This window comes from Stegostoma tigrinum, chromosome 38 (assembly GCF_030684315.1).
Source record: "Stegostoma tigrinum isolate sSteTig4 chromosome 38, sSteTig4.hap1, whole genome shotgun sequence".
In the NCBI taxonomy this organism is placed as follows: Eukaryota; Metazoa; Chordata; class Chondrichthyes; order Orectolobiformes; family Stegostomatidae; genus Stegostoma; species Stegostoma tigrinum.
The window spans coordinates 22,563,709-22,580,541 of record NC_081391.1 but is presented as its reverse complement, the minus strand read 5'-3'; the positions used below and the strand labels follow the sequence as shown (position 1 = coordinate 22,580,541).

General features: G+C 44.2%; 1 protein-coding gene across 2 annotated transcripts; it reads right to left on the bottom strand.

Annotated features, from left to right (window-relative positions):
* Positions 1–315: 315 nt before the first annotated feature.
* LOC125447068 (ATP-sensitive inward rectifier potassium channel 11-like) lies at positions 316–12,037 on the bottom strand. Of its 2 annotated transcripts, none has more exons than XM_048521149.2 (2): positions 11,822–12,037; positions 316–4,351 (listed from the first exon to the last, which is right to left on the bottom strand). In XM_048521149.2, exons 1-2 carry the CDS (start codon positions 11,836–11,838, stop codon positions 3,082–3,084), a joined length of 1,287 nt encoding a protein of 428 aa, XP_048377106.1. In that variant the 5' UTR covers positions 11,839–12,037; the 3' UTR covers positions 316–3,081. The 2 variants fall into 2 exon arrangements, with proteins under 2 accessions (XP_048377106.1, XP_048377107.1); XM_048521150.2 differs by having other exon boundaries at positions 11,935–12,014.
* Between the last annotated feature and the right edge of the window lie 4,796 nt (positions 12,038–16,833).

Sequence of the window (16,833 nt, the reverse complement as noted above, 5' to 3'; positions counted from 1 at the left end):
CAAGACTAAGCTATGATTCAGAAGTTGCTGGAAAAGCTTTTGAGCTTTTGTTCCTGATTTACAGCATCCACAGTTCTTTTGGTTTTCACTAAGCTATCATTCCCTGTCCAAGAGATGCTTTGTCCTACAGGTTTAAGAAGTGTGACTAGGAAGCCAGATTTGTAACTGTAGCCTGACAATTATTTCATGTCAGAGAAGTATGTATCCTTCAGCCAATGAGGTTTGATATATCAAGTGATAAATAGGTTAATTATAAACCCAGAGGACATCACATTCCAGATGACTTTATACAACAAATCATGCTTTGGTCCATAACAATTTGCAAGTGTTGCTTTATATAAAGGCATGATAAATTCCTATTGTAGCACATTAACTAACACCCAACACCAACAACACAAGTTGCAGTGTGCCCATTCCAACAACTGTACAACATGTTTTAATCAAACTATAAAATAGAAACAAAGACTTGCTCATATTTCGTGCCTCACTTTGACATGTGATGAGTGTTAGATTAGTGAAGACATCAGCGATTTTAGCTGCAGTATGTTCCAACAATTGACAAGGAGATGAATGCATCTTGGTGGCTATTTGGTCGACGGGATAAGGCAAACTGTTGAAGTTCTGGCTGCACCAAGGGGATATCTGCCATCACCAAAGGTGCAGACAAGTCAACGCTTCGTCTGAAGATTTATTGAGAAATGCAGAACTTGGTCGTAATGTATTGGAGAATCAGCTCCAATGATATCTTCGTTGCCTGGAGTGAAACCCTGAGTCTCTAGTCTCGCAATGGAGATTGACATCAACTGACCACATCAGGGCAAACATACAGCAGAGGGGAAGAAAGAGAAGCTTGCATTTATATAACACTTTTTCATAGATACCAAAGTACAAAGTAAATCGCGGCAGATCCAAATACCTCTTGGACCTCAATAAACATGAAAAATTGTGTTCTGATTAACAAACAGATTTGTTGGAACCTCACAGAAGATGTCTGTAACCAACAATAATGATAAAATGTGATGTGTTCAGTCCTGAGATGTAGTAGTGCAGATGGAATTATAGAATTGGCCAGCATAGCAAAGACACCATTCAACGCATATCTTCTCTGTAGTAGCATTTACCTTCATAGATGAAGTCCCACTGTACCGAATGTTCTTTCAAATAACCATAATTCCCTTTTAAAACAGATGATGGATTTGTTTGCAACAATATTTTGACTTGGAAGGTTTTATACTTATCAGCCTCTGTCAAAGGATTATTTTTCTAACCTTCCCCATTAGACTTTTTTTTTAATGACCACCTTAAGTTTGTGCCTCCTTGTTATGGTCTTATTAGGCTGTAGAAACAAATGTGTTCTTCAATAAGACCAACCTCTACTTATCAATCCCAACAGGTCTTCAGACTGGAAAAGTACTTATGTCTTTACTAGGAAAGCAAGATGTAAGAGCAAGACCAGGCATCGCCCGTGGACCCTGCTCCGTCACTCAATAAATGCCTGATTTTCTACCTTAACCCCACTTCCCTGCACCAGCGTCCCTCAGATTTTCCCACAAGGCCCAATCACTTGATCACTCAAAGACATATTGATGCCTATTTTAAATTTACTGAATGACTTAGGACGCACTGCTTTCTGGAGTAGAGGATTTCAAAGATCCACAACTTTGAGTGAAGAAATGTTCCCTTATCTCATTTCTATTAGCTATGCGCTTATTCCTGAGATTGTGACCTTGTGTTCTAGACTCTGTTTTCCACTTGGCTGCAATGGGTCAGTATCTACTGGTCTAACCCTCTACGAACTATATTTGTTTCAATGACATTGATCATCTTTCTAAAATTCAGAGATCCTGCCTACCAATTTTTTCCCCTCATTGCCTCTCCCCATAGTCACGTTGTCCATAAGACATAAGAGCAGAAGTAGGCCATCTGGCCCATCGAGTCTGCTCCACCTTTTATTGCTTCTCACTTCCTTTGCCAGGTATTTGCTGGACAATCCCATCAGGTCAAGGTTGACATCAAAGGAGCTGCTTCCCATACCTCCACTCCATCCCAAAACATGTCAATCAGTGACAAGGTTAGGTCACATTAGGACATTGCAGGCAATAACTGTTGCCATGTGCTTCTCATGTTGCATGTGTGCTTCATTCCAATTATCATTACAATTTAGAATGCTTTGAATTTTGGACAATTAAAATGTCTTTCTGAATCTTGTGCTTCTTCTAAGGAATGCAGTGTTGGGGAATGGAACATATTTCAACAACTCATATCATGGTCAGGCGCAAATTTATCTTCTATACTGCTCTAACAATTAGCGTCAGTTCAGCCTGTGTGAGGTCATATAATACTTTTCCAATCCCTATCCTTTTGATGGTTACCTAATGGGAATACCAATGATTTGTCCAAGCTAGTGTCTATTAAGACATGGATGAGGGTGCACACCTCATTTCACATTGGGGTCTTAGCATGTGGCATTAGATGTTATAGAGTCTTAGTTGCTCCATCACTGTACTTTCAAAACAGAAAGGCAGATGAACTAAGGATGAAGGCCCACAGTAGCATTGTTATTATCTTCCAAATCTTGGCAAAGATAAGCGTATGTTGGGGGAAAAAGAAGTATCTCCTGTAGATTATAAAAAGATGGGAAGACTAAAGGAAGTGAGTTCATTAATCTCAAACTGGAGAGTAAATTACAGCCCAGGGTTCCTGCTCCCAATTATCATTCTGTGGCCATTGCTATAGAGGACATCTGCAGATGTGACAAGGCTAGTTTTGAAGGACCTGCAAATGCTCAGAGCAAATGGACAAAGATTGAGATTTCAAGACTTTTTAGACAGCTCTTTCAAATGAGCCAGCACAGGCTAATAGAATGAAAGGCCATTTGGCCCATGTTAACTTTACATGGGAAGAGGACATTCACAGTTTCAAAAAGGCCTGAGAAAGCCCAAAATAAAACTCAACCAACCTCATATCTCTTAATCACTCTAGCTTTCAAAAGGATTCAATGTTGGCAGTGGGGCTGATTGGTCTGGATGGTAATATCGTGAGGATTTTAACGAGTAGAAGGGACAATGATGGAAAGATGATTCAGAGAAGCAACGACCTTGAGTCAATTCCCTCTTGTGACTGCAAATCTGGCAAAGAATCTACAGACTGAAAACGCACAAATGATTTCAGGCGTGTTCCAGGGACACTGGTGGTCTTGGTGAAATATCTTTCCCCAAAGGCGCTCTTTGGCAGGTTAGGGCCATTGTGCGTTTGATTTTGGCTTCTCTCCTGTGCCTCCAATTCCCTGGCGCTGCAGAGTGGCGTCTTGGACCTTATGGTGTTGCCGAACTTGGAGTAATCAACCGAGTATCGGCCCTCCTCTTCGGTCACAATCGGCACAAACCTGTGGCCCCAAAGGATCTCCTCCGGCAAATAGGATGTCCTCGCCTGGGTCGTAATGCCAGTGGTCTCCACCACCCCTTCAAGGATGACCACTACCTCAAGGTCCTCCTGTTGGAGGCCAGCTGCTGATAAGTCATAGAGTGGGCTTTTCTTATCAATGGTGTGGCTAATGATGAGGGGGGAAACCAAAAAAATCGCATTGATGCCAACTGGGTTCTCCACTTGGATGTCAATCTGCGAGATGGGGATGACCTCACCTTCCCGAGTAGTGGTCTTCTTGACCAGTTGCATTTGGATGGTGGCACTAATTATCATACTCTTTCTCAGGTCCCCTACCCGGAACATAAAGCACAATTTCTTATTTCTCTGAGCAATTACTGCATGCTTGCTGAAAATGATGGTTTCTGCTCTTCGATTGGCCTGGGCTGTCTTCATGAAGATGCAGCCCAACATGACTGCATTGACAATGAGGCCCGAGATGTTCTGGATGATCAGGACTGTGATTGCCAAGGGGCATTCCTCAGTCACCATTCTGCCTCCAAACCCTATGGTCACCTGGACCTCGATGGAGAACAGGAAGGCGGACGCGAACGATGTGATACTCGTGATGCAGGGAACAATATTGTCCTGAGTGGTGTCCAGGTCACCATGGGCAAAGGCAATGAGCCACCAAAGCATGGCAAAGAGCATCCAACTGCACAGGAAGGACATTGTGAAGATCACAAGGGTGTAAGGCCACTTGAGGTCCACCAAAGTGGTGAAGACATCTTGAAGGAAGCGTCCTTGCTCACGGATGTTCTTGTGAGCCACATTGCAGCCTCCATTTTTGGTGATGAAGCGAGCTTTCCTGGATCTGGTTTGGTAACGAGGCTGAGAGAGGTCATCTTCCACCAGCCTGGTCAATAAATACTCTTCAGGAACGATTCCCTTTCTCGCCAACATTGCTCTTGTGGTTGGATACAACTGCCTGTGAGACCACGGCAAACATAAATAAAACAGTTAGTACCTTTGCTGCCTTACTGTGAATCAAGATCCAGTCATTGGGCCAATTCGTCTATGGCCACTTTTGTCTAGACTTATTATTGAAATGATTCTACGGACTAGCTGTGCATTTTTTATTCCTCTTGTAATTTTCTTGTCTGCCCCCTTAGTTATCTCTTCCCGTTACTTAATGCGTCTAGTATCTCTCAGAGGGTGGCCAAGGCAAAGCTTTTTGATGTGCAGGCCATCATGACCACTTGCAATCAGCTAGTGTCATGGATGACCATCCAGTTGATTCTTTTGCCTTTCTTTCACCCCAGAGCCTTCAAATTTAGAGCATTCTACCATTACCAACCCCACTGAAATCAACACTTTCAGAATGACAAATGAAGCCAGAGACCAAAAGCTAAATAAAGCTTGCATTTGTATGGTTTCTTTCAAGATCTCAGGATGAACCAAAACGCTTTATCGCCAATTAAGCACCTCTGAATTGTGGCCTCTGTTGCAATATGGGAAGCGTGGCAGTCAATTTGTGCACAGCAAGATCCCAAAACGGCAGTGATAAGCAACCAGTTCATTCTGATACAATGCCTGTCACCCAGGATTGGTCTGGAGGACACCTTTTCAAGTGACAAAACTTGGAAGCACTTCAAAACCGTGAGATGCACGGTGAGGGACCTCAAGAGGAAATAGACAAGCTGAAGTTTAAGGGCGGACAACTAGTTGATGAAACTAAAACAGGGAAGTGTGAAGAGATTCACTTCAGGGAGAAAAATTAAGAGAGCCAAGCTAAAACAAAGGGAAATAATTAAAAAGAGATATGGAAGTAGAGGACTTGGCGAAAGATATAGGCACACAAGTCACTGAGGGTGGAGCATAGAATGATAGAAAGAGGTGAAGAAAGTCAACAGATCCAAGACTTTATTAATGGAGGCATTAAGTAGGGAAACAAGGGAATTATGACAAACCCTAACTTATTCCTGGTTCAACCACAACTGGAGGATTGTGTACATTTCTGGTCATCACACTTTAGGAAGGATGTAAAGACTTCAGAGACAATTCTGAAAAAAACTCACAAGGTGAGTATGGAATGAAGAACTCAAGGAATGCGAGGATGGATTGGAGAAGCTGGGACTGTTCTCCTTGGAGATCACAAGGTTTAGTAGAACTGCTGGAGGGGCTGAATGGCGTCGATAGAGAGAAACTGTTGCTATTTATGCAGGGTTGAGGACCAGAGAATACCAACTTAAAAAGGTAACTGGGAAAAGAAACAAGTTACAGAGGGAAAAATGTTTATATGCTTCAAGTATTTAGGGTCTGGAATACACTGCCTGGATTTGTAGTGGAGGCAAGGCAACAGGGGACTGGGATCAGTGAAAGTAGATGCTTTTGTGAGCTAGCACAGGCACAGTGGGGTGAATGTACTCCTCCTCCTCCTCCTGTGCTTCAATCATTCTACACAAATTAGGAGGACAAGTGGACCATTCAGCCCTTCAGGCCTGCTGGGTCACTCAACAAGATCATGGCTGATCTAATTGTGGCCTTCATGTTCCTGTCTACCTCCATGCCATTTAAAGCCCTCATTAGTCAAACTATTATCCAACTCAGGCTTAAAGATATTTGATGGTCCAGCCTCCACCACTTTCTCGGGAAGAGAATTCCACAAACGCACAACCCTCTGAGGGGAAGAATGTCTCCACACCTCAGTCTTAAATAAGAGACCCCATTACTCCATGATAAACTATTTCAGTGATACCAATTAAGGGATAAGTATTGGCCAAGACCCTGGAAAGAATTCCATTGCATTTTTTTTCCAATTGTGGCTATTGGGCCTTTTATATCCACCTGACAGGACAGATGAGCTCTTCAGTCAATGTCTCATCCAAAAGTTGGTATCTCTAACAATGCTGCATACCCTCAATATGGTGTCAATGTTTAGATTTTGTAATCATGTATCAGTCCCGGAACTTTAAGATCTAACACAGAAACAAGAGGCTGCTACTACTAGTGGTCCAGGGAGATGCTAACAAATTTATTGGAGTTACCGTAATGGCCTGGTATGACAACTGCTCTGCTCAGGACCGTAAGAAACTACAGAAGGTGGTGTGCACGGCCAGACCATCACGGAAGCCAACCTCCCATCCACGGACTCCATTTACACGGCTCGCTGCTGAAGAAAGGCTGCCAACATCAAAGACCCACCACACCCTGGTAATGACCTCCTACAACCTCAACCTGAACACACACCCACAAGCAGGTTCAGGAACAGCTTCTTCCCGCCCATTATTAAACTGACAAATGGACTTTCTGGCTTCACGAAACACTGATCTTGCTAATGTCGATTTTGTCTAGCCCACACCCTGCGCAACGTAACCTGTATGCCTCTAAGTATTTTTTTCACCTTACGATCTGCACATCCTTGCCTCCTCAGATCTGCCTGTACTGCTCATAAACAAAGCTTTTCACTGTACTTCGGTACATGTGACAATCCCACTCCCCGTTATACTATCTTCCAAGTGAGTGAAGGTAGATATAGGGGAGACATCAGAGGTAGGAACGTGGAATGCATTGCCGGAGAGTGTAGTGGAATCGACCTCATTAGGGGCATTTAAGTGGCTATTAGATAGGCATATGAATGATTATATAAGGTAGGGATGGAGGTTAGATAGACCTTAGGTTTAGGGTAAAAATTTGGTACAACACCGTGGACCGATACTGTGCTGTACTGTTCTATGTTCTATGTTCTATGTTCTATGTTCTATGTTCTATGTTCTATGTTCTATGTTCTATGTTCTATGTTTTCCCATTGGGCAAAGGATATAAAAGTTTGAATACACATATGAACAGATTCAAGAAAACTTCTTCCCTGCTGTTTAGATTTCTGAATGGACCTCGCTAATGTTAACTCTGATCTCTATCTCTGAGACTTCCCTGCAGCAGTAATGTTGTATTCTGCACTCTGTATGGTACAATCTGCCTGGTTACCACGGCAAAACAACAATTTTCACTGTATCTCAGTACATGGGATGACAATAAATCAATTGCATAAAACAGTTAAAAACCAAAAGAAATGCGGACGCTGTAAATCAGGAACAAAAACAGAAGTTGCTGGAAAAGCTCAGCAGGTTTGGCAGCATCTGTGAAGAAAAAGATCAGAGTTAACATTTCAGGTCTAGTTCTGAGGAAGGTCACTGGGCCCAAATGTTAACTGATTGATTTCTTCACAGATGCTGCCAGACCTGCTGAGCTTTTCCAGCAACTTCTACTTTTGTACATAAAACAGCTGATGTTCCACTAGTGTATCAACAGGAAGAAATAGCAAGGCCAGGTGAACTGATAGGTATCACTTCCCGCTGGTACACACATCTGAAATTAATGCCAATTTGATGACTTAGGCCAGCCCTTAGAGTGTCCAACAAAAAAAAAGCAAGTAGATTTCAGTATCAGATTAATTCTGGTCAATCCAGTGTTTCAGATTTTGAGACTCACCTGCCACATAGTAGGAGTCCTACAGCCACATCAGGAATTGATTTGTTCTTAAAACAAGTTATCAAACAAAGAAAGCCACTTGACTTGCCAAAAACAACAGAAAAGATCGAAAGAAAAAGAAACAGGAAGTTGGTCCTATGTGAGAAAGATACACCTAAGATATACCTGAAAGCAATTAGTCTGTATGTGAGCCAAGAGACGTGCTAAATTATTCATGCCACACCATAATAAGATGATAATTAGAAAGTGGTTTTTTGTTGAGGTTCATCCTGAGCAGCTTTGTGATGCAGGACTTTGTGCTCTACGGTCTGTTGCCCAGGACTGCACACCAAGACAAACATTGGTTGCACCTCAAGCACCGTCAACTCAGTGAAAGACACTCTTTGGTCTGCCTGAACCTTGCCATCCTCCAGAACAAGGAATTGACCCAGCCTAAGTGTTCCAGATTAGCACATTGCAACGTTCAGGGCTACACGCTGAGGGACGCACCATAGCTTGGGCGGCTGCCGCCAAGGTGCAGTGGAGAAAGATCACTGTCAGCGGCCTTCCTGCCAAATTTAAATGGGGAACTGTTCAGTTTTCAGACCCTCCTGATGCTTCAAATTCATATAAATGTATTGTGGAGCTGGAGAAACGGCAGGCCAGGCAGTTTCAGAGGAGTAGGAACGTTCATGTTTTGGGTCAGGACGCTTCTCCAGAAATGGGGAAAGCAGCAGAGATGCATGAAGAAGGATCCCAACCCGAAACATCAGCTTTCCAGCTCCTGTGGTGCTGCTCAGCTTGCTGTGTTCCTCCAGCTCCACACTGCATCATCTCTGATTCCAGCATCAGCAGTTCTTACTGTCTCTGCATATAAATGTAGTCCCATTCTAAGAGATGCCTTTGGTTTGTTTGGATAGAGGTAAACTCCTGTGTTTGTTGGTTTCTTTAATATACTATTGTACAGAATTGAATTGCATTTGTGACTATATATATGTGAATATTTTTTATGCACAAAAGATATTATATCTGAATATTTTTTATTCACAAAAGATATTTTTGAAATTAAAATAAAAAATTTAGCATGTAACATGTTATAACCACTCTGTTTTTCCCATGGATACAAGAGTAGAATTAGGCCATTTGGCCCTCTGGGTCTGCTCTGCCATTTGATCATGACTGACAAGTCTCAGACCCATTCTCCTATCTTCTGCTCATAACACTAAGTCCTTACTAATCAAGGACCTACCTTCATCTTAAATACACTCAATGACTTGGCCATTGGAAGTAATACCTTCTGCGGCAATGAGTTTCACAGATTCATCGCCATCACACTGAAGAAGTTCCTCCTCATCTCAGCTCTAAAAGGGTTCTCCCTTCACTCTGAGGCTGTGCCCTTGGGTTCGAGACTCTCCTACTAGTGGAAACATCTCCTCCACATCCATTCTATCCAGGCCCCTCAGTATTCTGAGAGTTTCAATCAGATACCTCCCTCGTCTTTCTAAACTCCATGGAGTCCTCAACCGTCCCATATATGACAAGCACTCCATCTCCAGGATCACTCTCGTATACTTCCTCTGGACTCCCTTCACGGCCAGCACATCCTTTCTTAGATACGGGGCCCAAAACTGCTCACAATATTCCGAATGCTGCCTAACCACAGGCTTATACAGCCTCAGCAGTACATCTCTGTTGTTCTTTTCTAAACTTCTCAAAATGAATGCTAACATTGCATTTACCTTCCTAACTGCTAACTGAAGCTGCACGTTAACCTTCAGAGAATCCTGAACTAGGACTCCCAAGTCCCTTTGTGCTACAGATTTCTGAAGCTGTTTCCCACTTAGAAAATAATCTACGCCTCTATGCTTCCTATCAAAGTGCGTAATCTCACATTTTCCCACATGGAATACAATCTGCCACTTCTTTGCCCAACTCTCCCAGCAGAAGTCCTTCTGTAGCCTCTGTTTCCTCAACACCATCTGTCCCTCCACCTTTCTATCTTTGACAGACAGTGAGCAATGCCTCAGAGCTTCTGTTTAGAGATAGCGAGAGGTGAAGAAAGAGAAACAAACTCAGAAAATGTGTGAAAAAGTCACACAGACTCACATTTTCATTAAGCCAATTGTTCTGGGCCTCAGGACATCCCAAAGCCAATGAGGTGTTTTTATTTTTACTTGTCGCATCTGTAATGTGGGAAACATGTAACTTGTAAGCTTCCAAATCCTCTTCAAACTCATTTTTAAAAATAACCTAAGTTGTAGGAGCGGACATGGGCCATTTGGCCCATCAAGAGGGATGCTCTTTGGAGGGCTGGCGCAAACTCAATGGGCTGAATGGCTTCTTTCTGCAGACATTCTATGATACTAAGGCGGTGGTGAGCTGTTTTCCTAAACACCCAAAAAACCACACATTGTAGGTTGACCCACAATGCTCTTAGGGAGGGAGTTCCAGGATTTTGACCCAGAAACGCTGAAGGAACAGCGATATATTTCCAAGTCAGGATGGTGAATGCCTCGGAGGGGAAGCAGGGGGTGGTGCTCCCATGTATCTGATGGTAAAGGTCATGGGTTTGGTAAGGGGTTGCCAAAGGAGCCTTGCTGAGTTACTGCAGTGCATTTTGTAGATGGTTAACTGTGCATCAGGTGATTGATAGATGCCAGTCAAGTGAGCTTCTTTGTTCTGGGTGGTGTTGAGCTTCTTGAATCTAATGGATATTGAGTGAATGTTGAGTCCAGCGTAAGACTTCCAGCATGTGTTGAGCTCCCTTCTATAGTACAAGGGCCTTTGGCTAGCAGAGTGACCAACGTGCTTGTACACAAACTGTCAGACATTTTCTAGCCACTGCCCAACAGAAAAACACAGGTGGACATCAGGTGAAAACATTATCGAGATGGCCAGCAATGACCTACATAGTTGAATAGCCAGCTGTTCACACTGAAGGAATAGATATTTGAGGGAGCAAAGCTGGAGATGGTTTGAATAGCATCCAAGTGTAGCAGGTAATAGGGGAGGAAAATGGAATGTCAGCCTTTATTTCAAAGGTAATTGAGTGTTTAAAAGAAAAGACCAGAAACCTGCTCTCCAGGAAAGAAATAGAAACAATAGAGAAATAGATAGAGACCACTGTCACATATCAAAGTGAAATACCACACTCAGCCTCCAGAAAGCAATCCTTAAAACTCCACATAAAAAGGGAAAAACATTCTCACAACGTTAATCAGATAGAGAGAGAGAGAAAGTTCTGTCCCTGCCATCAGGGATTACAAACCTTGAACAAGTAAAGGATGAAAGAAGGTCCTGGTTGGGGACCGAGAAGCTTTGGCAGCAGAGGAGGTGGGGAATAAAAGAAGTTGGGGCGGGGGAGTTCAGTTGCAGGTGGACACAGGAGTAATGGTAACACCCAGCTGCTGTCAGACACACCTTTGTCTGTCAAACAGGAGGTTGTAGAGGTCAGCACACCGCAGCAAGAATACAACAGCATTGACCCTCCAACACAGCCCTGAAGGAGCCATGTTCTGCTGCAGATCCTTTCTTTCCTGTCCACATGTTGAAGCTATACCTGCATTTACAGCCTCCTCTGGCAACTCATTCTGTTACAAACCACCCTCGGTGTGGGAGCAGAGGAACTGAACCCACACTGTTGGTGTTGACTCTGCATTGTAAACCAGTCATCCAGACAGCTGAGCCAAGCGAGGGACCATTCACAATAGGGACAGGGGAAACCCTTCCAAGCTTCAATTAACATCACTAACACAAATTCTCTGTTCATCACATTGCTGTTTGTGGGAGCTTGCTGTGCACACGTTGACTGCAATGAACAGTGGCGGTGCTTCTAAAGGACTCCCTTGGCTGGAATGTGCTGAAAGGACGCTGCCCGAATGCAATCCTTCCGTTCCTTCTGCAGAACGGGCATTTGAAATATGAAGCAATAGTACCACATCTAATTGTGGCTGTGTGTTAGTAATTCAGCCATCAGCTGAATACTTACCTTAGTAAACATGGCATGCAGTCAGTGTAAAACAGCCCTGATCATCCCTTTATCTTGTTGTATTATTCTGTGAACGCACAGTAGAAGGTCCAGAAACCGGAACATTCACTGACCTTGGATGCAAGAGGAATCAGATTAAAGATTGTATCCTCGCTTTGTTTTGGTTGCTCGTCTGGAACCTAGAGGTTTACGGATTGAGCATCCCTTTCGATCAGGAACCTGGCCTGGCTGTGGGTAGGGGGGGGTGGGTGGGAATGATATTTGCTGAACAGCCTGGTCCAAAAATACGAGGAAGCCTGGGGTTTGTGTCTCCTTAGAGGTCACACAAAAGAAAACAGCTGATCCATCTATTCCCATGGAAACAAGTAATAGATAGGACCTTTAAAGTGACGGCTTAAGGGCAATTGGAGGATTTTATTCTGCCAAATGGCAGCGCGAATTCTCCTTAAAGGGGAAGTACAGTATTGTAAACTCCAGATTCTCCTCAGCAATTCCGAGCCTCACTCGATCGGCTTTTTATTCTTTGAAACTGCTGACAGACGAGTTTCCAAGAATTGCTTCTTCACAGAATTTTAAAGATTTTGCAGGAATATTCTTTCATCTTTTTGTTTCCAGAAAGCGCCATGACATTGTCCCAAACTTAACTTTCTGTTATTGACACTTCACTTCATAGCCTGCAATTCGATTGGATAATCCAGCTCAGAATGAGGCCATTCAGCCCACCTGCGCTAGCTGCTATCCAAACGTTCCCCTTTTTTTAGCTCATAGCTCTGTAATTCCGCCCACCTCTCATAGAATCCTGACACGGAGGAAGCAGGGCATTCGGCCCATCGAGTCCACACTCCTATCGGCATCCCAAACACCCCCACCCCACCCCATCCCAGTAAGCCCACCATGTCCCATGGCCAATCTACCTACACATCCCTGGGGCAATTTAGCACGGCCAATCCACCTGGCTTGCAGATTGTGCTGTACAACATGGAAACGCACCTTTCATTTCAACTCATCCATGCTAACCAGATATCCTCAACTAAGAGAGATAGTGGGAACTGCAGATGCTGGAGAATTCCAAGATGACAAAATGTGAGGCTGGATGAACACAGCAGGCCCAGCAGCATCTCAGGAGCACAAAAGCTGACGTTTCGGGCCTAGACCCTTCATCAGAGAGAGGAAGGGTCTCTCTGATGAAGGGTCTAGGCCCGAAACGTCAGCTTTTGTGCTCCTGAGATGCTGCTTGGCCTGCTGTGTTCATCCAGCCTCACATTTTGTCATCTTGGATTCTCAACTAATCTAGTCCCATTTACCAGCATTTGGCCCAAATCCCTCCAAACCATTCCTCTTCGTGTACCTTTATTAATGTAAAAGGTGCCTTTTAAATGTTGTAACTGTACCAGCCTCCAGCACTTCCTGAAGCAGCTCATTCCGTACACATACCACCCTCTGTGTGAAAAGGTTACCCTCACCTCCCTTTTAATATTTTGCCTCTCACCTTAAACCTATGCTCCTTTAGGTTTGGCTTGGGGACCGCTTTGCAGAACACCTCCGCTCGGTTCGCAACAAACAACTGCACCTCCCAGTCGCAAACCATTTCCACTCCCCCTCCCATTCTTTAGATGACATGTCCATCATGGGCCTCCTGCAGTGCCACAATGATGCCACCGGAAGGTTGCAGGAACAGCAACTCATATTCCGCTTGGGAACCCTGCAGCCCGGGGTATCAATGTGGACTTCACCAGTTTCAAAATCTCCCCTTCCCCCACTGCATCCCAAAACCAGCCCAGTTCGTCCCCTCCCCCCACGGCACCACACAACCAGCCCAGCTCTTCCCCTCCACCCACTGCATCCCAAAACCAGTCCAACCTGTCTCTGCCTCCCTAACCGGTTCTTCCTCTCACCCATCCCTTCCTCCCACCCCAAGCCGCACCTCCAGCTACCTACTAACCTCATCCCACCTCCTTGACCTGTCCGTCTTCCCTGGACTGACCTATCCCCTCCCTACCCCCCCACCTATACTCTCCTCTCCATATATCTTCTTTTCTCTCCATCTTCGGACCGCCTCCCCCTCTCTCCCTATTTATTCCAGAACCCTCACCCCATCCCCCTCTCTGATGACGGGTCTAGGCCCGAAACGTCAGCTTTTGTGCTCCTGAGATGCTGCTGGGCCTGCTGTGTTCAACAAGCCTCACATTTTGTTATCTTGGATTCTCCAGCATCTGCAGTTCCCATTATCACTCCTTTAGGTTTGGGCTCTTTGTGAGAAAACTGGAGTACACATAAAGAACCCACACAGAAACAGGGAGAATGTGCAAACTCCACACAGACAGTCACCCGAGGGTGGAATCGAACCCCAGTCCCTAGCGCTGTTCAGCAGCAGAGCTAGCCACTGTGCCATCCCTTGCTTCTTAACTTCCTTGAATGTCATTACTTTTCAGTCTGCTTCCACTGAGTTTTTCAAACTGCACAGTCCAGATTGGAACAACTCACTGTGGTAGATAATAGATATCCCCCTCACTCCCCCCTCCATGTGCCTTTTATATTCTCCAAGCTACACAGAAATGATGTTTTAAAATACCTGCTCTATGTTGGTGCTCCTGTTCTATTTATCAGTCTTTTCTCAAGGCACTGCCCCTCTTGTTCATCCGAATCATGCAATCTTTTACTGAGAAGGACAACACAGATTTAGTGGAACGTTCCCTCAATCTGTCTGTCTTTTGCCCTGAAACAGACAAAAACAGAAAATGCTTGAGATACTCAGCAGGTCAGGCAGCATCTGTGGAGAGAGAAACAGAGTTAACATTTCCTGTCCAGTGTTTCCTCTCTATAGATGCTGCCAGCCCTGCTGAGTTTCTCCAGCAATTTGGGCCTTGTACTACCATTAGATTGGGTCCACATTGAGAGGTAACATACACCAGTGGTTTGTACTGCCCCTGGAGGGGGTGCAGAGAAGATTCACTAGGTTGATTCTGGAGTTGAGAGGGTTCCCTTATGAGGAGAGACTGAGTAGACTAGCACTATACTGATTGGAATTTTGAAGAGTTCGGGGATCTGAATGGAAACATATAATATTGGATTAGATGGAAGCAGGGAGATTGTTTCCACTGGTGGGTGAAACTAGAGCGAGGGGGCACAGCTTCAAAATAAGGGGGACCAGTTTTAGGACTGAGTTCAGCACGAACATTATCACCCAAACGGTTGTGAATCTGTGGAATTCCCTGCCCAGTGAAGCAGTTGAGGCTTCCTCATTGAATGTGTTTAAGGCAAAGATAGATACATGTTTGAACAATAAAGGAATTAAGGGTAATGGTGGGTGGACAGGTAAGTGGAGCTGAGTCTATGAAAAGATTAACCATGATCTTGTTGAATGGTGGAGCAGGCTCGAGGGGGGTAGATGGCCCACCCCTGCTCCTGGTTCTTATGTTCTTTTGTTCATTGGAGAGGGTCTAGAGGAGGTTTATGAGAATGAACCCCACAATCAAGGGCTTGTCATATGAGGAGCAGTTGAGGACTCTGGGTCTGTACTCAATGGAGTTTAGATCCAATTGAAACTTATAGAGTATTGAGAGGCCTGGATAGAATGAACATGGAGAAGACATTTCCACTGTTCGGACAGACCAGGACCCAAGGGCACAGCCTCAGAGTGAAGGGACAATCCTTTATATCTGAGATGAGGAGGATTTTTGTCAGGCAGAGAATGGTGAACCTATTGTGCAGAGGGCTGCAGAGGCCAGATCATTAACTGTCTTTAAGAAATAAGACAGATGGGTTCTTGATTGGTAAGGGGATTAAGGGAGAAAACAGGAAAATGGGATTGAGAAATTTATGAGCCATGATATGGAGTGGACTTGATGGGCCAAATAACAGTCAAACTTTTTGGCGAAGTTACAAACACTCTTACGACAGCCAGCAAGTCCTGCCGTGAGGCTTGAACTCAGAGACTACTGCATCCCACTGTCACTGCATCTGCCTTCCCTTTCCCCAGGTTCTTAACTTCTGTCTGAGTCCACAGTGAGGTTTAATCAATCAAATACCGTGGGCCTCAATAGTAAGCAGTGTCAGATTCACAAAGACAGCACATGTGAACACTACACCCCTCCCTCTGATTCTTTAGCCAAGTATCATAAACCTTTTGCCCTATTTTTCTTGTCTGATGATTTTCCGTAGAGAAGATGTGTCGTTGGATCATACACAATGTCGGAGCAAATTACTGCACCTGCTGAAAACTGAACTGAAAACAAATAAAAAAGCTGAAGATCTTCATCAAGAGTCATCCACACTTGAAACATTAGCTTGCTTTCTCTCCATCGATGCTGACTGACTCGCTGTGATCTCCAGCATCTTTTGTTGTCATTGGACTATGATCACTTGTGGCTAATTATAATCCAGGGATCCTGTTAGATCTCTGCTAGTGTGGCTGCCGTCACCTAAAAAGAGACTGGTGGCACCATGACAGTGTCCCTATCTCCAAATTCAAATCTGACCTGCTCCAGATGTGTGTCGTAAGAAGCTGATTACACAAACCAAAAGAGAGAATAGACCCCTGCACTGTGATTTGCTAATGGAACCTGTCTGTCTTTGGAGTTTAAGTGCACCTATCCTTTTGGAAATGTATCTAAAATTCAGGCTGTCGTGAACAATGTCTCCCCAGATTTTTGGAGATGATCTCAGACTAACTGCATCTTTATGGAACTAAGAGGGAAATTGTGTGATTTACTCACTGAAGAGTATTTGAAGAATGTGGAGCCTTTTTATTCACCATGTACCTTCTAATTATCACAGCTGATTTATTATTACAGGATTAGGCTGGGTTCACGTCACAAGTTTAGCAATGCTATGAAGCAATTTCTCCAACACACTGATGATAAAGCACTTTTTTCTGTACAGATGCTGGTCAAGGTGTGACTGAAGGATGTTAAAGTGAAACCTTCACCCTGTAGCCCAGAAACAGCTGCTTTGCCCTTTACAACAACAACTTGCATTTATATTGTGCCACTACGCCCAAAATGCGACTGTTG